The 27,456-nt window shown below is 49.1% G+C and overlaps 1 protein-coding gene across 3 annotated transcripts in view; it reads right to left on the bottom strand.

Annotated features, from left to right (window-relative positions):
* The window catches only part of LOC140196914 (dynactin subunit 1-like), a 379,455-nt gene that overhangs the window by 162,808 nt on the left and 189,191 nt on the right, over positions 1–27,456 (bottom strand). For all 3 annotated transcript variants that reach the window (XM_072256848.1, XM_072256849.1, XM_072256847.1), the window contains 3 exons: positions 25,858–26,112; positions 23,851–23,926; positions 8,966–8,997 (listed from right to left, as the gene is read on the bottom strand). In XM_072256848.1, the coding sequence (XP_072112949.1) occupies positions 8,966–8,997; positions 23,851–23,926; positions 25,858–26,088 (339 nt within the window). In that variant the 5' untranslated portion in view covers positions 26,089–26,112. The remainder of the gene's footprint in view (positions 1–8,965; positions 8,998–23,850; positions 23,927–25,857; positions 26,113–27,456) is intronic.

The raw sequence follows: 27,456 nt of genomic DNA, 5'->3' as shown, positions 1-27,456 counted from the left end.
GTGAGGGTATGGGAAATGTGACAGTTTAACCTTCAAATCATCAATTCTTGCACCATGGCAAGAGTTGAGCATAGCAACAAGACACAAGGCAGTCCTATATCAGCAAGGTCTCCCCCAAGCAGAAATTTCATGGCAGATAGGTGTTTCATGATGAGCTGTCCAAGCTCTTGTGAAGAAGCACAAAGAAAGACGAGGTCGAGGAGCAGAAACGCAGTGGTCGGCCACGGCCACTGAGTAAAACAGACAAGAGACTCATCTAACTAAGGTCCCTTCTAAATCGGAAGTCGTCCAGTACTGCTATTAACTTAAAGAAACGACTGGAACCCAAGTACACCCCTCTACAAGTCCAGAGAAGTCTTGTCAGAAATGGTCCTCATGGAAGAACTATAAAGCCATTCCTTCGAAGCAAAAACAAAGCCAATAGATTCACCTACGCACAAAAACACAAGGACAGGGGTGTCAAACCAGGTCTCGTTCATCTCAATCTCCTCAATAAATGAAGATGCTGCTGTGCTTTCTTCATTAAAGAACTGGTGTCGAGGGACCAGGTGAGATCGCCCATTATGTGCACTCCCGGAAACACTCTTCACAGAGAGAGCTGTGTATGTGCAGTGAGGAGTGGTCAGCCTGGACCTTCCTAAAGTCCACAATCATCTCTTTGATTTTGTCCACATTGATACTGAGGCCGTTATTCTCACACCATTTTACCAATCTCTGTACCTCCTCTCTGTACACTGTCATGTTGATGATGAGGCCAACTGTTGCTGTGTCATCAGTGAACTTGATGATTTGGTTTGAGCTGGATCTAACAGTACAGTCCTGCAGCCCTGGGAAGCATTGATGCTCAGTGTGATGGGGTGGGAGATACTGCTGACCACATGGATTGACGATGGCATTTCTGTCAAGAAGTCCAAGATCCAGTTACAGAGAGAGGTGCTGAGGTCCAACGAAGAGGTCCAACTGAGGTCAAGGGAGGGAGGGAGAAGATGGCGGCACGACACAGCACATGCGCGGCCATTCCAAATGAATATCGATATGCGTAACTAGGGGTGCCGTGCATCAATCCGGATTTGATGGGGACAGTTGTGAGAGCACAGAGGAACATCTGAAGGAACATCTGAAATGCCTACTTCGCTGCTGCTGCTACTGTACGATCGAGAATCTCCGGAGACGAAGGCCCCAAATCCTTGGCTTTGCGTATTGCCTGTTGCCGGGACCGGGGTCGAAACGCTCGGCAGATTTGGTGCTCGGAGTCGAGTAGGTGGTCAGAGGCTTGGAGTTTTTCAGACGGACTCAGAGTCGGACTGTGATCGGATGCCTCCGGGATGCCGCATCGGCAAGATGGCGGTGCTGAGGGTTTACTGTCTGTGTGAGATGATGGGACTCTGAGACTTTTACTGTGCCATGGTCTGTTCTTTATCAAATTATGGTATTACTTTGCACTGTTGTAACCATGTGTTATAATTATGTGGTTTTTGTTTGTTTTTAAGTCGGTTTGTCATGTGTTTTCGTGATACCATTCTGGAAAAACATTTTTATTATTTCTTAATGCATGCATTACTAAATGACAATAAAAGGGGACTGCGTGTTCTCATAATCATAATAAGACAGTTTACCCAAGGCTTCTGAGGAATGATTGTATCAAACGCCAACCCGAAGTGGCTAAACAGCATCCTGGTGTATGAAGCACCATTTTCCAGGTGAGACAGGGCGGAATGGAGTGCAGAGGCTATGGACCAATCCGAGTGATAAGCAAATTGGAAAGGGTCTAATGTAGCAGGAAGTTGGGATTTAATGCCATCCATATCCAGCTGCTCAAAGTAGCACTATGCCACCGGATGGTAGTCGTTGGCGGAGTTAAGGTGGGGCGGAAGGAGGGTTAAGATGGCACTAGACGGCAACTCCTTTGCTTGCATCTTTGTAAACAGTTTTATTTCCGTCTTTAATATATCTTTATTTTTCCCATTTGGGTGTGGGCATGTGGCCAAGTGGTTAAGGCATTGGACTAGCGATCTGAAGGTCGCTAGTTCGAGCCCCAGCCGAGGGAACGTGTTGTGTCCTTGAGCAAGGCACTTAATCACACATTGCTCTGCGACGACACTGGTGCCAAGCTGTATGGGTCCTAATGCCCTTCCCTTGGACAACATTGGTGTCGTGGAGAGGGGAGACTTGCAGCATGGGCAACTGCTGGTCTTCCATACAACCTTGCCCAGGCCTGCGCGCCCTGGAGAGTGAAGACTTTCCAGGCGCAGATCCATGGTCTCGCAAGACTAACGGATGCCTTTATTTCCCTTTCAGGGTTCTTTTGAAGACCGTGACCTGGAGTTACACACAGACTTTGGTTCTTTGCTGGAATGGGACCCGTTCTCGGGGTTTCAGGACCAGCCATTGTTCAGTGCGCCAAGGGTTCGGCCTGAGAGGCGGCCTTGTGTTTGGAAGCCTAAGATCTCGGGGCTCTGGAGACAGGCAGATCGAGGGTCAGTGTCACAGCAGGAGACTCGTGTGTCCTCAGGGAGGCCAGAAAATCTTTCGCTGTGGGCCCGAAGACCTGAGATCTTTGCGATCTTCAGGCATAGAGCTCGTAAAAACCGATGAAACAGACTTTTTAACATCGCAAACCAGCGAGTTGTTGTTATGTCTCCCACTCACTGTGAAAATGGGGGACACCTCCCTCTTCCTTACCAGGGAGGGAGTGAAAACCTGTGGTTTGTCGAATGCTGGATGAAATGCGATAGTCTTTGGGGAAACTGCAAGGTCTGTGTCTTTGCTATCGCCTGGCTCACGCTCGTGCTTGGTAGTGGGTGTGTTTTTCTTGCCGGGGGGGATATCGTTGCCACGTTGATACTTATGCGCGGGAGGGAGGACTGGGGGGACTTTGGGGTTCTCACATTTAACTGTCGTTCATTCTTTGGGGCACTTCTCTGTCTTCGTGGATGTTTGCGAAGAAAAAGCATTTCAGGATGTATATTGTATACATTTCTCTGACATTAAATTAAACCATTGATCCTTTGAGGCAGCTTTTATTGCCCTTTTAGGCTGCCTTGAGGCCCAGCAGACTGTTCCAGAGATGTGGAAGAACCTCATCATGGAGTGAACTGCCAACCTGTTACACTGGCAGATAGCTGGAATACGATTTCATACCAAGATATTTACAAAGTATTATTGAGGTGACGGGACTGTGGATAAGATAAGCAAGGTGACAGCAGACACTGTGGAGAAACCTGAAGGAGGAAACAGACTCCTACAGACTAGTTGTTCACATGAGGGGCTGGATGGTGATGATGTTATAAGTCACTGAGCCCACCAGACACCTACAGCTGCCGACTAATGAAAAAAAATATAATTATATCCATACATATATGTACACTCATATACATGTGTATATGCATATGTGTGTAACATACACACTTATTACACAGTGCAATTTATATATTTTTTTATGTACTGCTGCTGCAAAACTACAAATTTCACAAAACATGTCAGTAACATTAAACCTGTTTCTGGGACCAAGACTGTTTCTGTTCAGAGACCGAATACAGGAATGAATTCTTTACTGTGGTGGTGAGGAAATACCCAGAGTACTGTGGAGTTATTTTTCCATTCTGTGGGTGTTTTGCATGTTCTCCACACTCATGCTGGGATGCTGCTCTCTGGTGTAAGACCTGCAAGGCCAGGGCGTCCTGAAGAACCAGACAGCACAGACACAGACCCTCTGGCCCACCATCTGCATGGCAGCACCAAGTACGGAAGTATGAAAGAAAACTCTTCCAGAGAGTGAACCCACAGTCAATGTCCCTGCTCACGTTCTTAGATTCTCTGCAGGTCAGCTGATGAGATACTTAGACATTTTTAACGTCTCCTTGCTTCAAAGCACACCATCACCCTGCTACCCAAGGAAAACAAGACAACAGGCCTCAACAATTACCGCCCAGTGGCCCTGATATCTACCATCATGAAGTGCTTCAAGAGAATGGTCATGGCATGCATCAACTCTCAGACAAGCCCAACCCACGGCAATTTGTCTACTACAGCAGACACCGTCTCCCCGGCCCTACATTCACTTCTGCAGTATCTAGACAGTAAAGACACTTGTAATAGATTATTGCTTATTAACGACGATCCACTTTCAATACTATAATTCCAAGCAAACTCATCACCAAACTCTGAGACCTGGCGGTCAACATCTCCCTCTGTGACTTTCTGACCAACAGACCGACATCACCAAGGATAGGCAGCAAACCTCTCCCACAGTTATCCTCAACACTGGTCCTCCACAAGGCTGTGTCTGCAGCCCCTACTTTACTCCCTATACACTCATAACTGCGACGCCAGATTTCTGCTCTAACTCCATCTATAAGTTTGCAGATGGTGGGCTGTAATGGTCAGGATCTCAACCGTGAGTCGGAGTACAGACAGGAGATCGAGAGCTTAGTGACAAGATGCTATAATAACCTTGCTCTCAATGTCAGCAAAACAAAAAAGCTGGTTGTTGAAAGGGGGGGGGGGGGGGGCAATGCACATGCTGAGGTTGAGAAGGTTGACAGCTTCATGTTCCTACGTGTGAACATACTGATAGCCTGACCTGGTCCTGGTCCAACTACACTGATGTCACAGGCAAGAAGGCTCACCAGTGCCTCTACTTTCGCAGAAGGTTGAAGAAATTCAATGGGTCCAGTTTGACCTTGACCAATATTTATTGATGCACCATAGAGAACATCACAGCTTGGTACAACTGCTCTATAAGATGAGGAGAGGCATTGATCATGTGGATAGTCAGAGGCTCTTTCCCAGGGTCGAAGTGGCAAGCACGAGAGGGCACAGGTTTAAGGTGCTGGAAGCAGGTACAGAGGGGAAGTCAGGGGTAAGATTTTTTTTTATATATAAACACAGAGAGCAGTGAGTGCATGGGATGGGCTGCCAGCGGCAGTGGTGGAGACTGATACGATAGGGTCTTTTCAGAGACTCTTCGACAGGTACATGGAGCTCAGAAAAATAGAGGGCTATGGTAACCCTAGGTAATTTCTAATGTAAGAACATGTTTGGCACAGCTTTGTGGGCCGAAGGGCCTGTATTTTGCTGTAGGGTTTCTATGTTTCTAACTATGTCCACAAGAAACTGCAGAGAAAACAGCCTTCCCTCCATAGACTCTGTCTACACGTCTCACTGTCTCAGTAAAGAAGCCAGCAAAATCAATTATCTCACCCACACTGAATATATTCTGTTCTCCCTTCTCTCATCAGGGAGATGCAAAAGTCCTGAAAGCACATACCACCAGGTTCAATAACAGCTTCTATTCCACTCTCATAAGACTTCTGAAAAGTCTGCCATTACAAAACGACCTGCCCATCTACCTTGCACCATATTATCCACCCACATGCACTTTCTCTGAAATGTTACACTTTACAAACATCAAACATTACGGACATAAAACATTTGGCCCATGATGTAGTGCTGGCCTTCTAACCTACTCTGAGATCAATCTGAATCCTTCCCTTCCACATAGCCCTAAATCTTTCTACCATCTATGTGCCTACCTAGAAGTCTCTAACCTACCTGCGTCGACCAACAGCCCTGACAGGGCATTCCACACACTGACCACTCCGGGTAACGAACCTCCCTCTGACATCTCTGCTGTGTTCTCCTCCGCTCACAAGTTAGCTCTGTATAATTAACTCTATTGTTTTCCTCTGTCCCAGCTCACTGCAGTGTTCTAATGTACTGATCCGTGTCGACATGCTTTTCATTGTGTCTTGGTGAGAATAACAAATGACCAAAGTACCACCCTACACTGATCCGATTCAACAGCAACTGGCCTATGGCCTACCATGCCTTATTCAAGTGCTTTATCAGATAGTTCTTAATGATCTGCAAGGCTCTGCTTCCACCACCCCCTCTGACATGAGCCAGAAAAAGCCCTTTGGCCCATCTAAACTGTGCTGAACCAATAACCTGCCCAGGCCCATTGACCTGAACCCAGTCCATGGCCCGCCATAGCCCTCTCATCCATGTACCTATCCAAATTTCCCTTAAATATTGAAATCAAATCCATATCCACCACTTCTGCTCACAGCCCGCTGAGTGAAGCTCCCCCTCATGTTCCTCTTAAACATTTCACCATTGACTCTTAACCCATCTAGTCTCAGCCAAACTCAGGGTAAAAAGCCTGCTTGCATTTACCCTATCTATACCCCTCAGTTTTGTATACCACTATCAAATCTTCCCTCCTTTTAGACGTTTTGGAGAATAAAGTCCTAACTTGCTCAAACTTTTCCAATAACTCACGACATCAAGTCCCAGCAACATTCTTGTAAATTTTCCCTGCACTCTCGGACTCTTCCTGACATCTTTCCTGTAGGTAGGTGAGAGAACTGCACACCATACTCCATGTTTTGTTTTACCAACATCTTAGACAAATTCAACATCACATCCTGGTTTATGCCCTTCATAAACAGTGTAACATCACACTGACAGAGGGCACTGTGTACAGTCAGTGACGGGGTGCAATGATCACACTGACAGAGGGCACTGTGTATAGTCAGTGATGGGGTGTTGTGTACAGTCAGTGACGGGGTGCAATGATCACACTGACAGAGGGCACTGTGTATAGTCAGTGATGGGGTGTTGTGTACAGTCAGTGACGGGGTGCAATGATCACACTGACAGAGGGCACTGTGTATAGTCAGTGATGGGGTGTGACGTCACACTGACAGAGGGGACTGTATACAATCGGTGATGGGGTGCAACGGTCACACTGACAGGGGACTGTGTACAGTCAGTGACAGGGTGCAATGATCACACTGACAGGGGACTGTGTACAGTCAGTGATGGGGTGCCATGGTCACACTGACAGGGGACTGTGTACAGTCAGTGATGGGGTGCCACGGTCACACTGACAGGGGACTGTGTACAGTCAGTGACAGGGTGCAATGATCACACTGACAGAGGGCACTGTGTACAGTCAGTGATGGGGTGCGACGGTCACACTGACAGGAGACTGTGTACAGTCAGTGATGGGGTGTGACGTCACACTGACAGAGGGGACTGTATACAATCAGTGATGGGGTGTGACGTCACACTGACAGAGGGGACTGTATACAATCAGTGATGGGGTGTGACGGTCACTGACAGGGGACTGTACAGTCGGTGATGGGGTGCAATGATCACACTGACAGAGGGCACTGTGTACAGTCAGTGATAGGGTGTGACGTCACACTGACAGGGCACTGTGTACAGTCAGTGACGGGGTGCAATGATCACACTGACAGGGGACCGTGTACAGTCTGTGATGGGGTGCAATGATCACACTGACAGAGGGCACTGTGTACAGTCAGTGATGGGGTGCGACGGTCACACTGACAGGAGACTGTGTACAGTCAGTGATGGGGTGTGACGTCACACTGACAGAGGGGACTGTATACAATCGGTGATGGGGTGCGACGGTCACTCTGACAGGGGACTGTGTACAGTGGGTGATGGGGTGCAATAGTCACACTGACAAAGGAGACTGTGTACAGTCGGTGATGGGGTGTGACGGTCACACTGACAGGCGGCACTGTGTACAGTCGGTGATGGGGTGTGATAGTCACACTGACAGCAGCACTGTGTACAGTCGGTGATGGGGTGTGATAGTCACACTGACAAAGGAGACTGTATACAGTCGGTGATGGGGTGTGACGGTCACATTGACAGAGGGGACTGTATACAATCGGTGATGGGGTGCGACGGTCACTGACAGATGGCACTGTGTATAGTCATTGATGGGGTGTGATGCACATGCCCACTGTGTACATGCAGTGATGGGGTGTAGTTGCCACACCGACAAAGAGGACTTTGGAGGAGCAGTGAGGGGGTTCATCCACATAGCCAGGGACTGTGAACAGGCAGTAATGGGGTGTGATGCACATGCCTAGGAACTGTGTACAGGCAGTAATGGAGTGTGATGGATAGGGACCGTGTACAAGCAGTGATGGGGTATAATGCACATGCCCAGGAACAGTGTACAGGCACTGATGCGGTGCAATTGTCACACTGACTGGGAGAATGTAATCAAGCAGTGATGGGGTGTGATGCACATGCATAGGGGATGCGTACAGGCAGTGATGCGGTGTGGTTGTCACACTGAGAGCAGATACTTTTACAGTTAGTGATGAGATGTAATTGTCTCACTGACAGAGGGAACCTATTCAAGCAGCAATGGGGTGTGATGCACAGGAACTGTGTACAGGCAGTGATGGGATTGATGTACATGCCCAGAAACTGTACAGGCAGACTGCGACTGAAGCACAGACAGGGGGGCAGTCATGCACCACCTTTTTCGGCTTTGCTCCACGCTGCATGAAGGGAATGGTATAGGCAAAAGGTTAGTATGTGCCAGCCCACCGGTGAGACAGCCAGCACTCTGGAGCCTCACCCCACCACCCAGGAGCCGTGGGTCACTTGGCAAGGACCATATGTCAGCAGACTGCAACGGCACTCTGCACAATCAGCCAGCAGGGGGCTGAGATGAGGAGGTGGGCTTGAGGGAGTCTCAGAGCAGATGTGAGTGGGTGGGGGGAGGGCATTGGTTCAGATCCTGCTGGCAATGTCACGCCCAGCTCAGAGCCCCTACACCATTCCGACAACCCCCTCACCTCTGAGTCAGCCACACTGTGCAGTCGGGTCATGGGGCTAGAGACCCTCTCCCCAAGGTAGAACCACACAACATCCAGTGGTTTTGTGGCCAACCATTCTAGTCACCGGGAGGTTTCTAACAATATTATTAGTTACGTTGCTTGGTTACCCCAGTGGGATACAATCCTGGTTTCTGGTCTGTCGTCCCATCTCCCGGACAGACTACCAGCAGGACAGAGGTTACACAGACAACAGGGGAACATGCACAAACCCTCGCCTACAGTCCGAGCGAGTCCTGTGGAAATTAAAAGCAGGCCTGCTCGCTGCCCATTGACCGTCAGAGCCCACTACTCACCAGTTTTGTGCTCTTAGGTGTCTCAGCAATCTCTGCAAAAGAGAAGGGAGAGAGGTGAGTGTGGTGATGCTGAACAGAGAGAGCACTCACCCTGTTTGCCATGAGCTACCGTCAGCTCCGCCAGCACAAAGATGGGTAGACCATGCACCAGACCTTGCTGGCATCGAGCTGGCTGGACCCCTCACCAGACCCTGAGCTGGATGGGCCCCTCACCAGACCCTAAGCTGGATGGACCCCTCACCAGACCCTGAGCTGGATGGACCCCTCACCAGACCCTGAGCTGGATGGACCCCTCACCAGACCCTGAGCTGGATGGACCCCTCACCAGACCCTGAGCCCTGAGCTGGATGGACCCCTCACCAGACCCTGAGCTGGATGGACCCCTCACCAGACCCTGAGCCCTGAGCTGGATGGACCCCTCACCAGACCCTGAGCCCTGAGCTGGATGGACCCCTCACCAGACCCTGAGCCCTGAGCTGGATGGACCCCTCACCAGACCCTGAGCCCTGAGCTAGATGGACCCCTCACCAGACCCTGAGCTGGGTGGACCCCTCACCAGACCCTGAGCTGGATGTACCCCTCACCAGACCCTGAGATGGATGGACCCTCACCAGACCCTGAGCTGGATGGACCCCTCACCAGACCCTGAGCTGGATGGACCCCTCACCAGACCCTGAGCCCTGAGCTGGATGGACCCCTCACCAGACCCTGAGATGGATGGACCCTCACCAGACCCTGAGCTGGATGGACCCTCACCAGACCCTGAGCTGGATGGACCCCTCACCAGACCTTGAGATGGATGGACCCCTCACCAGACCCTGAGCCCTGAGCTGGGTGGACCCCTCACCAGACCCTGAGCTGGGTGGACCCCTCACCAGACCCTGAGCTGGGTGGACCCCTCACCAGACCCTGAGCTGGATGGACCCCTCACCAGACCCTGAGCTGGATGGACCCCTCACCAGACCCTGAGCTGGATGGACCCTCACCAGACCCTGAGCTGGATGGACCCTCACCAGACCCTGAGATGGATGGACCCTCACCAGACCCTGAGCTGGATGGACCCCTCACCAGACCCTGAGCCCTGAGCTGGATGGACCCCTCACCAGACCCTGAGATGGATGGACCCTCACCAGACCCTGAGCTGGATGGACCCTCACCAGACCCTGAGCTGGATGGACCCTCACCAGACCCTGAGATGGATGGACCCTCACCAGACCCTGAGCTGGATGGACCCCTCACTAGACCCTGAGATGGATGGACCCTCACCAGACCCTGAGCCCTGAGCTGGCTGGACCCCTCACCAGACCCTGAGCTGGATGGACCCTCAGCAGACCCTGAGATGGATGGACCCTCACCAGACCCTGAGATGGATGGACCCCTCACCAGGCCCTGAGATGGATGGACCCTCACCGGACCCTGAGATGGATGGATTCTCACCAGACCCTGAGCTGGATGGACCCTCACCGGGCCCTGAGCTGGATGGACCCTGACCAGACCCTCACCAGACCCTGAGATGGATGGACCCCTCACCAGACCCTGAGCTGGATGGACCCTCACCAGACCCTGAGCACTGAGATGGATGGACCCCTCACCAGACCCTGAGCCCTGAGCTGGATGGACCCCTCACCAGACCTTGAGCTGGTTAGACCCCTCACCAGACCCTGAGCTGGATGGACCCTCACCAGACACTGAGCTGGATGGACCCTCACCAGACCCTGAGCTGGATAGACCCTCACCAGACCCTGAGCTGGATGGGCGCCTCACCAGACCCTGAGCTGGATGGACCCCTCACCAGACCCTGAGCTGGATGGACCCCTCACCAGACCCTGAGCTGGATGGACCCTCACCAGACCCTGAGCTGGATGGACCCTTCACCAGACCCTGAGCTGGATGTCCCCAATAGCCCAGCCATAAGACCATAAGACATAGGAGCAGAATTAGGCCATTTGGCCCATCGAGTCTGCTCCGCCATTCAATCATGGCTGATCCTTTATTTCTATCTCCTCCTCAAACCCCAGTTCCCGGCCTTCTCCCCGTAACCTTTGATGCCATGTCCTATCAATCTCTGACTTAAATACACCCAACAATCTGGCCTCCACTGCTGCATGTGGCAACAAACTCAACAAATTCACTACTTTTTTGGCTAAAGAAATTTCTCCGCATCTCTGTTTTGAAAGGACGCCCCTCTATCTTGAGGCTGAAGGCTGTGCCTTCTTATCCTAGACTCCCCCACCATGGAAAACATCCTTTCCACATCTACTCTGCCTAGGCCTTTCAATATTTGAAAGGTTTCATTGAGATCCCCCTCATCCTTCTGAATTCCAGCGAGTACAGACCCAGAGCCATCAAACGTTCCTTATATGATAATCCTCTCATTCCTGGAATCATTTTTGTGAACCTCCTCTGGACCCTCTCCAATGCCAGCACATCTTTTCTAAGACAAGGGGCCCAAAACTGTTCACAATAGTCAAGGTGAGGCCTCACCAGTGCCTTATAAAGCCTCAGCATCACATCCCTGCTCTTGTATTCTAGACCTCTTGAAATGAATGCTAACATGGCATTTGCCTTCCTCACCACTGACTCAACCTGCAAGTTAACCTTTGGGGTGTTCTTCACAAGGACTCCCAAGTCCCTCTGCATCTCAGATTTCTGGATTTTCTCCCCATTTAGAAAATAGTCCACACATTTAATTCCACTACCAAAGTGCATTACCATGCATTTTCCAACATTGTATTTCATTTACCACTTTCTTGCCCATTCTCCTAATCTAAGTCCTTCTGCATCCTACCTGTTTCCTCAATACTACCTGCCCTTCCATCAATCTTCGTATCATCTGTAAACTTGGCAGCAAAGCCATCTATTCCATCATCTAAATCATTTATATACAGCATAAAAAGAAGTGGTCCCAACATCAACCACCGCGGAACACCACTAGTCACTGGCAGTCAAACAGAAATGGATCCTTTTATTCCCACTCACTGCCTCCTACCAATCAGCCAATGCTCTAACCATGTTAGGAACTTTCCTGTAATACCATGGGCTCTGAACTTGGTAAGCAGCCTCATGTGTGGCACCTTATCAAAGGCCTTCTGAAAGTCCAAATATACAACATTCACTGCACCCTCTTTATCTATCTTACTTGTAATCTCCTCAATGAACTCCAACAGGTTTGTCAGGCAGGATTTCCCCTTCAGGAAACCATGCTGACTTTGTACTATCTTGTCCTGTGTCACCAAGTGCTCCATCACCTCATCCTTAACAATTGACTCTAACATCCTCCCAACCACTGAGGTCAGGCTAACTGGTCTGTAATTTCCTTTCTGTTGCCTTCCTCCTTTCTTAAAGAGTGGAGTAGCATTTGCAATTTTCCAGTCCTCTGGCACTATGCCAGAGTGCAATGATTTCTGAAAGATTATTTCTAATGTCACCACAATCTCAAACGCTACCTCTTTCAGAACCCTAGGGTGCAGTTCCTCTGGTCAGGGTGACTTGTGTACCTTTAGGTCTTTCAGCTTTTCAAGCATCTTCGCTCTTGTAACAGTAACTGCATCCACTTCTCCTCCTTCACACACTACAACATCAGGCACACTGCTTGTGTCTTCCACAGTGAAAACTGACGCAAAATACTCATTTAGTTCATCTGCCATCTCCTTGTGCCCCGTTATAATTTCGCCTGGCTCATTTTCTAGCGGTCCAATATCCACTCTCATCTCTCTTTTAATTTAACAACTCGAAAAAAATTTTACTATCCACTTTGATATTATTTGCTAGCTTGCTTTCATATTTCATCTTGTCCCTTCTAATGATTTTTTTAGTTGCTCTCTGTAGGTTTTTAAAATCTCCCCAATCCTCTACCTTCCCACTAATTTTTGCTTTGTGGTATGCCCTTTCTTCTGCTTTTACAATAGCTTTGACCTCTCGTCAGTCACAGATGTACTACGTTTGTACTTCACCATTTGAATATTTCTTCAGTTTTGTAATACATGTTCTGCACCTTCCTCATTTTCCCAGAAACATCCCTGCCAGTAGTTCTTTCCAATTTACTTTGGCCAACTCCTCTCTCATACCACTGTAATTTCCCTTACTCCACTGAAATACTGCTACATCTGACTTTACTTTCTCCCTATCAAATTCCAAGTTGAACACAATCATATTGTGATCACTGGTTCCTAAGGGTTCTTTTACCTTAAACTCCCTAAGCACCTCAGGTTCATTACATAATACCTAATCCAGTATAGCTGATCCACTTGTAGGCTCAGCGACAAACTGCTCTAAAAAGCTATCTCTTAGCATTCAAAAAACTCACTCTCTTGAAATCCATTACCAACCCGATTTTCCCAAAAGACCTGCATGTTAAGATCTCCCATAACTACTATAACATTGCCCTTTTGACATCTTTTCTATTTCCTGTTGTAATCTGTGGTCCACCTCCCAGCCACCGTTGGGAGGCCTGTATATGACTGCCATCAACGTCATTCTTTACCAGTACCACCCCCTCTGCCTACCTTCCTATCCCTCCGATACAATGTGTAACCTTGAACATTCAGCTCCCAACTACAACCATCCTTCAGCCATGATTCAGTGATGGCCACAACATCATACCTGGTAATCTGTAATATTGCAACAAGATCATCCACCTTATTCCTTATATTACGCACATTTAGATACAACACCTTTGAGTATCGTATTTGCTGTTCTTTCTGACTCTGCATCCCTAATAATTTGATACTCACCCTGTTGGCTGCAACTAAATCCCATCACTTGCCTGTCCTTTCTGGCAATCTGATTGCATGCTATCTTTATTTTTTTTTTACCATCCATCCTTTCCTGAGTTCCTTCACTCTGGTTCCCACTCCCCTGCCAAGTTAGTTTAAACCCTCTCCAACAGCTCTAACATACCTGCCCACGAGAATATTGCTTGCCCTTGGGTTCAGGTGCAACCCGTCACTTTTGAACAGGTTATACCTTCCCCAGAAAAGATCCCAATGATCCAAGAACCTGAAGCCTTTCCCCTCACCAGCTTCTCAGCCACACATCTATCTGCCAGGTCATCCTGTTTCTACCCTCACTGGCATGTGGCACAGGCAGCAATTCAGAAATCACTACCTGAGAGGCCCTGCTTCTCAGCTTTCTACCCAGCTCTCTAAATTCTCTTTTCAGGACCTCATTGCTTTTCCTTCCTATGCCATTGGAACCAGTATGTACCAAGACATCTGGCTGCTTCCCCTCCCTCTCCAAAATGTTGTGGACACAATCTGAGACATCACTGATCCTGGCACCTGGGAGGTAACTTATCACCCTGGTGTCCCGTTCACGTCCACAGACTCTCCTGTCTGTTCCCCTCTCTATCACTACCGCTCCCTTCTTCTCCCTCTTTCCCTTCTGCACCTCAGACCCGTGCTCAGTGCCTGTAACCCAGCCGCCGTGGCATTCATAATCATACTCATACTTTATTGATCCCAGGGGGAAATTGGTTTTAGTTACAGTTGCACCATAAATAATAAATAGTAATAGAACCATAAATAGTTAAATAGTAATATGTAAATTATGCCAGTAAATTATGAAATAAATCCAGGACCAGCCAATCGGCACAGGGTGTCTGACCCTCCAAGGGAGGAGTTGCAAAGTTTGATGACCACAGGCAGGAATGACTTCTCCCAGGAGGTCATCCTCCACAACAGTATCCTTCGAGAGGAATGGCCACAGGGTGCTCTGCTCTAACTGTCTATTTATATTTCTCCTGACGGTCACCCAGCTACTCGCCTCCTGCAACTTCCGGGTGACCATGTCCCTGTAACTCTGATCAATTATTTCCTCACTTTCCCGTACAAGCCGAAGATCATCCAGTTGCTGCTCCAGATCCCTAACACAGTCTTCGAGGAGCTGCAGCCGGGTGCACTCCAAGCAGATGTAGTTGCCCGGAAGACTCTGGGTCTCCCAGTTCTCCAACATCCGGCACGAAGAGCACACCACAGAAACGTTTCAGTAAGAGAGGGGAAAAAAAAACAAAAAAGAAACCTAACAGACACTTTACACAGAGCCGACGCATCTTCCAAGCTGAAGCCTCCTTTGAGCCAAAGTCTGTCGCTTCTACTCTTGCGACTGCCCTACTCCTGACAATGGTCCCCTTATCCCTCTGTACCGTCATTTAGTTCGTAGAATTCTGTTGACACTGCTGATAGGCCACGCACAATGGACAAACACCCTGAAAGCTCCCCTTTTTAAATAACTGCCACCGGCCTGTGAGAAATCCCTCTTGGTAGAGCTGTGTTGGCGCTGCTGATAGGCCACATACAGCCAGTAGCACGGTGCAACACCAGGACTCCAGCCCTAGCCCCCACACCTGGGAAAGGGGCTCAGCCTTAAACTCCACCATTCTCCACAAAGCCCATGTATATGCAATTATTCAGTGTCCCCTAGTGGTTACAGTTCTCTGTCTCTCTCTAGAAGCTTCTTTGGTATTGCATTATGAGAATAGGAGGCAACTGATTGGTTAACTCTTATCTACAAATGGGAATGGAAGATAACAAGATATCATCTGTTTATAAAAACAGCTGAACATGCTGGCCCGATATCTTTCTTTACTCTTTACCTTCCTTTCCTCTTCATTTATAGCCTCTCACTATTTCCCATTTCCAAAACCCATTGTTCTATTCACACTTAATAACACTTGTTGATTCACAATCGCTTATGTCTCTTTCCTGACTTCCAAAAGAAGCTTCAGCTAAAATATCAGAATCCAACAGCATGAAATGGGTTTTTTAAACGAAACAAAGGAACTTTGATACGTGGGGAGGAAACAGGTTGTCTGTGGAAGTTGACATTAAAAGCCCAACAATGGACAGACAATGGCAAGGATTTAAGTACAATATTGGCACTGAGGACCAACACAGAGAGAGGTCTAACCTCTGACTACAAGATGAATTAGCTTAGAGCCCAAGGAACAGAGTGATATGGGCTGTACACAGGAAATTGGGACCAGCTGGTTGGCATGGACTGATTGGGCCAAAGTGCTTGTCTCTCTTCTGGGGTGCTCTATGGCTCTAAAAGCTTGTTGTACTCTAAAGGGCTGAACAGTGGTGGGAGCAGCTTCCTCACAATTCCCAGGATCCAAGTTCAAACCTGACCTCCTAAACGCTCCAGATGAGTCCACACGTTCCCCAAAGGCCTTACCAAAGCCTATAGATACAAAAGATCCGATGCTATATCTTACTGAAGACCGTATAGACCACAGATACTACCCTCTACCTTACTGAAGACCACACAGACCACAACTACCCTCTACCTTACTGAAGACCACACAGACCATAACTACCCTCTACCTTACTCAAGACCACAGATACTACCCTTCATGCTTTCCTCAAGGGAAAATCTTGCCTGACAAATCTGTTGGAACTCTTTGAAGAAATAACAAACAGGATGGACAAAGGAGAATCTGCGGATGCTGTGTACTTGGATTTTCAGAAGGCCTTTGACAAGATGCCACACTTAAGACTGCTTAACAAGTTAAGAGACAATGCTATTACAGGAAAGATACAAGTATGCATAGAGCAGCGGCTGATTGGCAGAAGGCAAAGAGATGAATAAAGGGAGCCTTTTCTGGTTGGCTGCCAGTGACTAGTGGTGCTCCACAGGCGTCTGTGTTGGGACCAATTCTTTGTATGGTATATGGCAATGCTTTGGATGATGAATTTGATGCCTTTGTGGCAGAGTTCACAAAAATGATTCTAGGATTGAACAGGTTGTCATATGAAGAGCATTTGATGACTCTGGGTCTCTATTCACTAGAATTCAAAAGAATGAGGGGTGACTTAATTAAAACCCATTGAAAGGCCTTGATAGAGTGGATGCAGAGAGGATGTTTTCTATGGCAAGATTGTCAAGGACCAGAGAACACAACCTCAGAATATAGCGGCGTCCTTTTGGAACAGAGATGAGTAATTTCTTCAGCCAGAGAGTGGTGAATGTGGAATTCTTTGCCACAGCAGTGGTGGAGGCCAAGACTTTCTGTATATTTAAGCCAGAGATTGATAGATTCTTGATTGGTCAGGGCTTGAAGGGATACGGGAAGAAGGCAAGAAATTGGGGCTGAGAGGAAAAATGGATCAACCATGAATCAATGGACCAAATGGCCAAATTATGTTCCTATATCTCATGGCGTTAAGGGCTTATCTATATCAATGATCTGGATGATAATGTAGTTAACTGGATCAGCAAATTTGCAGATGACACCAAGGTTGGGGATATAGCGGATAGTGAGGAAAGGCTGTCATGGCTTGACCAGCTGGAAAAATGGGCTGAAAAATGGCAGTCAAGTGTGAAGTTTTGCACTTCAGTAGGACCAACCAGGGTAGGTCTTACACAGTGAACTGTAGGGCACTGAGGAGTGTGACAGAACAAAGGGATCTGGGAATACAGGTACATAATTCATTGTAAGTGGCATCTAAGGTAGATAGGGTCATAAAGAAATCTTTTGGCATATTGGCCTTCATAAATCAAAGTAGTGAGTACAGGAGATGGGATGTTATGTTGAAGTTGGATAAGACACTGGTGAGGCCTAATTTGGAGTACTGTGTGCAGTTTTGGTTACCTAAATACAGCAAGGATGTAAATAAGGTTGAAAGAGTAAAGAAAAAATTTACAAGGGTATCACCAGTTCTGGAGGACCTGAGTTATATGGAATGATTGAATAGATTGGGACTTTATCCTTTGGAACATGGAGATTAAGGGGAGATTTGACAGAGGTATATAAAATTATGAGGGTTATAGATAGGGTAAGTGCATGTGGGCTTTTTCCACTGAGGCTGGGTGGGACTACAACTAGAGGTCATGAACCTCTCGGTGAAAGCCAAGAGGTTAAAGAAGAAAATGAGGGGATACTTCTTCTCTCAAAGGGTCACGAGAGTGTGGAACGAGCTGCCAGCACAGGTGGTGCATGCAAGCAAGATTTCAAAGTTTAAGCAAAGTTTGGATATGGAGGGTTATGGTCCATGTGCAGGTTGATGGGAGTAGGCAGTTTAAATGGATCAGCACAGACTAGATGGGCTGAAAGGCCTGTTTCTGTGCTGTACTTTTCTATGACTCTAAACCTATCAAATGTTGAAAGGCCTTGATAGAATGGATATGGACGTGTACTTGGGGCCACATATGAATTGAATTGACTTTATTTCTTACATCCTTCACATACATGAGTAACAATCTTTACGTTACGTCTCCGTCTAAATGTGTAATGTGCAATCAGAGTAATTTATAATAAATAGAACAGTCAAAGTAATATAGAGTACACTCAAGTCAGCATGAGTTCATCAGTCTGATGGCCTGGTGGAAGAAGCTGTCCCTGAGCCTGTTGGTTCTGGTTTATGCTGCGGTACCATTTCCCGGATGGTAGCAGCTGGGATAGATTGTGGTCAGGATGGTTTAGGTCCACAATGATCCTACGGGCCCTTTTTACACACCTGTCCTTGTAAATGTCCTGAATCATGGGAAGTTCACAACTACAGATGCGCTGGGCTGTCTGCACCACTCTCTGTAGAGTCCTGTGATTGAGGGAAGTACAGTTCCCATACCAGGCAGTGATGCAGCCAGTCAGGATGCTCTCAACTGTGCCCCTGTAAAAAGTTCTTAAGATTTGGGGGCACACACCAAACTTCCTCAACCGTCTGAGGTGAAAGAGGCGCTGTTGTGTGTTTTTCACCACACAGCTGGTGTGTACAGACCACGTGAGGTCCTCGGTGATGTGAATGCTGAGGAACTTAAAGCTCTTTACCCTCTCAACCCCAGATCCATTGATGTCAATAGGGGTTAGCCCGTCTCCATTCCTCCTGTAATCCAGAACCAGCTCCTTTGTTTTTGCTACATTGAGGGAGAGGTTGTTTTCTTGACCCCACTGTGTCAGAGAGATGACTTCTTCCCTGTAGGCCACCTCGTTATCGTTTGAGAGAAGGCCAACGTAGCGTTGTCGGCAAATTTAATTAGCATATTAGAGCTGTGAGTGGCGACAGTTATGGGTATATAGGGAGTAAAGGAGGGGACTCAGTACGCAGACCTGAGGAGCTCCTGTGTTGAGAGTCAGAGGGCTGGAGGTGAGGGAGCCCACTCTTACAAATGGCTGGCAATCTGACAGGAAGTCCAGGATCCAGCTGCACAAGGCAGGGTCAAGGCCGAGGTCTCTGAGCTTCCTGTCGAGCCTGGATGGAATTATGGTGTTGAATGCTGAATTGTAGTCCAAGAACAGCATTCTCACATAAGCATCCCTCTTCTGCAGATGTGTAAGGACGGTATGCAGAGCTGTAGTTATTGAGTCATCTGTCGATCGGTTTTGTCAGCAGGCGAATTGTAGGGGGTCTAGTTTAGGTGGTAGCAAGCTGCAAATGTAATCCTTGTCCAGCCTCTCAAAGCATTTGCATATTATTGAGGTGAGTGTGACAGGTTGCCAGTCGTTCAGGCATGTAACCTTGGTCTTTTTTGATACTGGGATAATTTGAAGCAGGAGAGCACTCTGCACTGAGAGAGGGAGAGATTAGAACTGTCTGTCTGCGCACATCCTGAGTACTGGCCCTGGGACGCCGTCCGGTCCCACAGCCTTGTGACTGTCCACTCGTTGGAAACATCTGCATACCTCAGCCTCAGAGATGACCAGGTTGCAGGTTGTAGCGGTGGCTTTCCTCGGAGGCTCTGAGTTAGCAACATCGAACCGAGCATAACAGCAATTCAGCTCATCTGGGAGAGAGGCTGCGATGTTGGCGGCACCACAACGTTTGGCTTTGAAGTCTGCGATGGTACGCAGCACTCGCCACAAGTCACGTGTGTTCTTCGTTGTGAATCTTGACTCAATCTTCTCCCTATATTGTTGTTTCGCAGCCTTGATAGCTTTGCGCAGATCATAGCTGCATTTCTTGAGCTCTAGTTGACCGTCAGCGATGTAAGCTCGGTGTCGCGCAGTTAAGTGCTACTCGCACAGAACTATTGATCCAAGGTTTCTGGTTTGAGAAGACCCTGACCGAGTTCTGGGGGACAATGTCATCAATGCACTTCCGGATGAAGCACATAACTCCATCAGTGAACTTGGAGACATCCTCATCATGGAACGTCGACGTCATCAAAGCAGTCCTGCAGCATGGAGGCTAATTGGACGAACCAACAGTGGACAGTTTTAACAATGGCCGTCTCTTCTTTCAGCCTCTGCTTGTACGTCAACAGAAGCAGGATCGAAGAGCGATCTGATTTTCCAAAAGCTGGGTGAATGGGCATATGAAACCAAATGACCATTGAGTATCATTTTTTATTGTTGAAGTGCACCGATGTATATATTTTTATGGTGGAGAGGATGTTTCCTGTTATGGGGGAGTCTAGGACCAGAGGGCACAGTCTCAAAACAGAGGAACGCCCATTTAGAACGGAGCTGAGGAGCAACTGCTTTAGCCAGAGAGTGAAGAATCTGTGGAATTCGTTGCCACAGGCAGCTGCGGAGATCAAATCATCACTTAGAGCAAAAGTTGATAGATTCTCGATTAGTCAGGGCATGAACAGATGTGGGGAGGGGGGAGGGGGGGAGGGGGGAGGGCAGATGATTGTGGCTGAGAGGAATAATGAATCAGCCATGATGAAATGTCTGTGCAGACTCAAGGGGCTAACCGCCTAATTCTACTCCTGTATCTTACAGTCCTGTGGTCTCAAGTCCCTTTGCCACCCTCCCCCGCCTCCCACACACATACAGAGAGACACCTCTGGGCCTACACTCTCAGATTCTCAACCCTGGGGCGGTTTACCCACCCACCACCTAACATGCTCATTATCTCTGTCATCTACATGAGAAGTTGCATCTCCATCTCCAGGACTTATTACAGGCACTCTGAAACACCTCCCAAGCCGAGCAGCACTCACACCAGGGACAAAGGTAGTGAATGCAGGGGAACACCACCACCTGAAGGTTTCCCTGAGGTGAAAACATACCACTGGCCCTTCACCATCACTGGGCGTACACACTGAAACACCTTCCACAGCTACACTGCGGGAACACGTTCAACCAAAAGGACAGACTGAGGTAAGAAGGAGATTGCATCAGAACTGGCAGCTCAGTGTCAGTTCCATCACACTAGTAACACCTCGAACAGCAGCCTGACCACTGTCGCACCACCTGCTTATCCTTAAGACCAATACGATCATAAGACATAGCAGAAATAGGACAGTCAGCCCATCAAGTTTGCTCCACCATTCTATCATGGCTGATCCTGGATCCACTCAACCCCACATGCCTGCCTTCTCACCATATCCTATGATGCCTTGACCGATTAGGAAACAATCAACTTCGGCCTTAAATATACCCACAGACTTGGCCTCCACCAGTCTGCGGCAGAGCATTCCATAGATTTGTCACACTCTGGCTAAAAATAATTCCTCCTTACCTCAGTTCCAAAAGCTCAACCCTCAATGTTAAGGCTGTGCCCTCTAGTTCTGGATACCCCCACCAGAGGAAACATCTCTCCACATCCACCCTATCTAGCCCTTTCAACATTCAGTGGGTACAGGCCCAAAGCTGCCAAATGTTCCTTCTATGTTAACCCCTTCATTCCCGTGAACTTCCTCTGCACTGTCTCCAATGACAACACATCCTTTCTGAGATATGGGGCCGAAAACAGTTGACAATACTCCAAATGTGGCATGACTCATGTTTTACAAAGCCTCAGCATTATTTCCTCACTTTTATATTCTATTTCCCTTGAAATAAATGTCAACATTGCATTTGCCTTCTTTACCACGGACTCAACCTGTAACTGAACCATCTAGGAGTCTTACATCAGGACTCCCAAGTCCCTCCACATGTCTGATGTTTGAACCTTCTCCCCATTTAGATAATAGTCCACACTATTGTTTCTTTTACCAAAATGCATCATACGTTTTCCAGCACTGTATTCCATCTGCCACTTTTGTCCTGCTGCAATCACATTGCTTCCTCAGCACTACCTACCCCTCCACCTATCTTTGCATCATCCGCAAACTTTGCCACAAAGCCATCAATTCCATTATACAAATCATTAACAACGTTAAAAGTAGCAGTCCCAAAACTGGCCCCTGAGGAACACCACTAGTCACTGACAGCCAACCAGAAAAGGCCCTTCATTTCTACCCGCTGCCTCCTGCCTGTCAGCCGTTCCTCAAGCCATGCCAGTATCCTTCCTGTAACACCATAGGATTTTATCTTGTTAAGCAACCTCATGTGTAGCACCTTATCAAACATCTTCTGAAAATCCAAGTAAATGACATCCACTGCCTCTCCTTTGTCCACCCTGCTTGATACTTCCTCGAAGAACTCTAACAGATTTGTCAGGCAAGATTTCTCTTTTCAGAAACCATGCTGACTTTGACTTATTTTATCATTAGTCTCCAAGTACAGTGAAACCTCATCCTTAAAGATAGACTCCAGCAGATTCCCAACCACTGAGGTTAGGCTAACTGGCCTATAATTTCCTTTCTTTAGCCTTCCTACCTTCTTAAAGAGTGGAGTGACATTTGCAATCTTCCAATCCTCCGGGACCATGCCAGAACCAAATGATTCTTCAAAGATCATGACCAATGCATCCGTTACCTCTTCAGCATCCTCTCTCAAGACTCTGGGATGGAGTCCATCTGGTCCAGGTGACTTATTCACCTTAGACCTTTGAGTCTGCCTGCACTTTTTCCTTTGTAAAAACAATGGCACTCACTCCTACTCCCTGACACTCACAAACCTCTGGCACACTGCTAGTGTCTTCCACAGTGAAGACTGATGCAACGTAGCCAGTAAGTTCATCTGCCATTTCTTTGTCCCCCATTACTACCTCACCAGCATCATTTTCCAGTGGTCCTATATCAACTCTCACCTCCCTTTTACTCCTTATATAAATGAAAAAGCTTTCAGTATCCTGCTTTATATTATTGGCTAGTTTGCCTTCATACTTCATCTTTTCCCTTCTTATAGCTTTTTTTAGATGCCTTTTGTTGAATTTTAAAAGCTTCCCAAACTTCCAACTTCCCACTCACTTATGCTACCTTATATACTCTTTCCTTGGCTTTTATGCAATCCTTAACTTCCCTTATCAGCCACGGTTGCCTACCCCTACCATATGAAAAGAACTTCTTCTGTGGGACATATCTATCCTGCACCTCGTGAACTATTCCCAGAAACTTCAGCCATCTCTGCTCTGCCGTCATCCCCACCAGTATCCTCCTCCAATCCACTTGGACAAGTTCCTCTCTCATGCCTCTGTAATTCCCTTTATTCCAGTGTAATATGTGACTTATACCTCTCCCTCTCAAAGTGCAGTATGAATTCAATCATATTATGCCTCATAATGGTCCCTTCACATTAATCTCCCCAATAAAATCTGTATTATTACACAGCACCCAATCTAAGATATCCTTTCCCCAGAGTAGACAATCCAACACCAGCTCGATTTTCCCAATCCCCTTGCGTATTGAAGTCCCCCATTACAATTGTGACATTACCCTTATGACATGCCTTTTCCAAATCCCTTTGCAATCTCAATGCTGTATCTTGGTACTATTTGGAGGCCTATATATGATTCCCATAGTTTTTTTTTAAACCCTTGCAGTTTCTTAACTCCATCCACAAAGATTCAACATTCTCTGACCCTATGTCAGCTTTTTCTAAAGATGTAATTCCATCTCTTACCAACAGAATCACACCACTGCCTATGTATTCCTGCCTGTCCTTTCGGTGCAAAGTACAACCCCCAACACGGTCGGCGATTCCAGAACAGTAGCCCACTGTCCCATCAGCTGCTTATCCCCCAGGGTCTGGTGTTCCCCGTCTCAGACGCTGTTTATTCCATCTCAGACAGACAGATGAAGGCAGCTGACTGCAGATGACAGAAAAGGCTACCTACCTCGCTTGGGAACCTTGGAAGCAGATGGCTCCTGGGGAGTGTCAGGTGAGGTGGTGTCATCCTCCACAACCTGGATCTGTGGGGAGAGAACACCATCAACCCAACTCCAGTGTGAGACCAGAAATCCGGCCTCAAAATACCCACCCACCCCAGTCACCCCTCACAAACAGCTACCCGCCCACCACCGCCACAGACACCCGCCCGCCAGTCACCCCCGACAGACACCCGCCCGTCAGTCACCCCTGACAAACACCTGCCCGCCAGTCACCCCCAAAGACACCCGCCCGCCAGTCACACCCGACAGATACCCGCCCGCCAGTCACACCCGACAGATACCCGCCCACCAATCACCCCTGACAAACACCTGCCTGCCAGTCACCCCCACAGACACCCCCCGCCCGTCCACAGTCACCCCAGACACCCGCCCGCCAGTCACCCCCCACAGACACCCGCCCGCTAGTCACCCCCCACAGACACCCGCCCGCCAGTCACACCCGACAGATACCCGCCCGCCAGTCACACCCGACAGATACCCGCCCACCAATCACCCCTGACAAACACCTGCCTGCCAGTCACCCCCACAGACACCCCCCGCCCGTCCACAGTCACCCCAGACACCCGCCCGCCAGTCACCCCCCACAGACACCCGCCCGCCAGTCACCCCCCACAGACACCCGCCCGCCAGTCACCCCCCACAGACACCCGCCCGCCAGTCAGCCCCGACAGACACCCGCCCGCCAGTCAGCCCCGACAGGCACCCGCCCACCAGTCACACCTGACAGATACCCGCCCACCAGTCACCCCTGACAGACACCTGCCCGCAAATCACCCCCACAGACACCCCCCCGCCCGTCCACAGTCACCCCAGATACCCGCCCGCCAGTCACCCCCGACAGACACCCGCCCATCCGCAGTCACCACCCCCACAGACACCCGCCCGCCAGTCACCCCCCACAGACACCCGTCCGCCACCCCCGACAGACACCCACCCGCCAGTCACCCCCACAGACACCCGCCCGCCCGTCCACAGTCACCCCCACAGACACCCGCCCGCCAGTCACCCCCGACAGACACCTGCCCACCAGTCACCCCACACAGACACCCGCCCGCCAGTCACCCCCACAGACACCCACCCGCCCGTCACCCCCCCACAGACACCCGCCCGCCAGTCACCCCCCACAGACACCCGCCCGCCCACAGTCACCCCCACAGACACCCGCCCGCCAGTCACCCCCGACAGACACCCGCCCGCCAGTCACCCCCGACAGACACCCACTCGCTAGTCACCCCCGACAAACACCCGCCCGTCCAGTCACCCCCACACTCGCCCGCCAGTCACCCCCACAAACATCCGCCCGCCAGTCACCCCCACAAACATCCGCCCACCAGTCACCCATCCCAATCACCCAACCACCAGTCACCCCACAAACACCCAACTATCCCAGTCACCCACTATCACTCACCCACCCGCCAGTCACCCCTCCCAATCGCCCACCTACCAGTACCAGTTTCCACCTTGCCCACACTCTAAACCCGCCACACAACTCCACCACACCCTGAAAATTTACCAACATTCTCCAGGTTTACATCCACTTTGCCATCCAGAAACCACACTCCCCCCCACTCCTCCACTGCAACAGGCCAGGCCCCACACGGCAGTATTCCACCACTCCCAGTTAAATCCATATTCCCCCACCACCCCTCAAGTACATCTCACACACCCGCAAAATCCAACCCATTTACTAACTAACATGCCAATACTTCACAGCCCAATACTCTACATGCCCTGTTGCCGGCATGCCTGCAGATTGGTACCCCGCCTCCCCGACCGGTACAGAGACTCTCCCCACCCCATACCTGCTGAAACCCCTGGGTCAAACCCACCCCAGTCCAGGGATGGAGGTGGTACCTGTTTCTGCTGCCCTGGTTTTCCTTGCAATCACCCACAGCCTCACCCCACCAAACCAACCCCCAGGGATTCGCCAGGCCAGGGAGTTGCTACGATACCTGTGACTGCCGTACAAAGATGCCCCGGTTGTCCTCACATGTGAAGTAGCGCTTGCCCTGCACAGTGCCATCGTTTTTGCCCTTGGCGTCGTCCAGGATCACTCCGACCCACTTCCCGGAGGCAAACATGGTGGCACCCACGTAAGCCACTGTGCCGCGATGCCCTTTGCCGATTACCTCCACTCGGGAGCCCACCTTCAGGGGCTTAGTACTACCCCCTTCCCCACTCATCCTGCCGCTGCTGGGGTGTGAGGTCTGCAAACAAATGTTCAGAGGTAACGGTGCAGGCCAATTCCGGGGAAGAACAAACACCGATGACAAACACATCAGGGAAGTGGAGAAAAGACCAATGGGAAACACATCAGGGAAGTAGAGACAACACCAATGGGAAACACATCAGGGAAGTGGAGAAAAGACCAATGGGAAACACATCAGGGAAGTAGAGACAACACCGATGGGAAACACATCAGGGAAGTAGAGACAACACCAATGGGAAACACATCAGGTAAGTAGAGACAACACCGATGGGAAACACATCAGGGAAGTAGAGACAACACCAATGGGAAACACATCAGGGAAGTAGAGACAACACCGATGGGAAACACATCAGGGAAGCAGAGACAACACCAATGGGAAACACTTCAGGAAGCAGTGACAACACCGATGGGAAACACATCAGGGAAGTAGAGACAACACCGATGGGAAACTCATCAGGGAAGCAGTGACAACACCGATGGGAAACACATCAGGGAAGTAGAGACAACACCGATGGGAAACACATCAGGGAAGTAGAGACAACACCGATGGGAAACACTTCAGGAAGCACTGACAACACCGATGGGAAACATATCAGGGAAGTAGAGACAACACCGATGGGAAACACATCAGGGAAGCAGTGACAACACCGATGGGAAACACTTCAGGAAGCACTGACAACACAGATGGGAAACACATCAGGGAAGTAGAGACAACACCAATGGGAAACACTTCAGGAAGCAGTGACAACACCGATGGGAAACACATCAGGGAAGTGAGACAACACCGATGGGAAACACATCAGGGAAGTAGAGACAACACCAATGGGAAACACATCAGGGAAGCAGAGACAACACCGATAGGAAACACATCAGGGAAGCAGTGACAACACCGATGGGAAACACATCAGGGAAGTAGGGACAACACCGATGGGAAACACATCAGGGAAGAACAGACCAACGAGCAGGAAACACAGCAGGGAAGTAGAGACAACACCAATGGGAAACGCATCAGGGAAGCAGTGACAACACCGATGGGAAACACATCAGGGAAGAACAGACCAACGAGCAGGAAACACAGCAGGGAACCGAAATGAAGTGACGGAGATAAGGGTGGTTGACTCACAAATAAAGAGTTTGGAGACAGTGCAAAAGGGAGTATAGGCAAGTGATAGAGAAGGGATGCACTCAGGCTACGTCCACACTACACCAGATAATTTTGAAAACGCCGGTTTCGAGTAAAAACGACAGGCGTACACTCTAAGCGTTTTTCAAAATATCTCTGTCCACACTAACACGGATATTTGGGCGAATCTCCTCTACTGGGCACGTGCAGGACACACAG

The sequence above is a fragment of the Mobula birostris genome, chromosome 4, assembly GCF_030028105.1.
Source record: "Mobula birostris isolate sMobBir1 chromosome 4, sMobBir1.hap1, whole genome shotgun sequence".
NCBI lineage: Eukaryota > Metazoa > Chordata > Chondrichthyes > Myliobatiformes > Myliobatidae > Mobula > Mobula birostris.
Note: the sequence above shows the minus strand (reverse complement) of the source record. Positions and strands in the feature narration are given on the sequence as shown.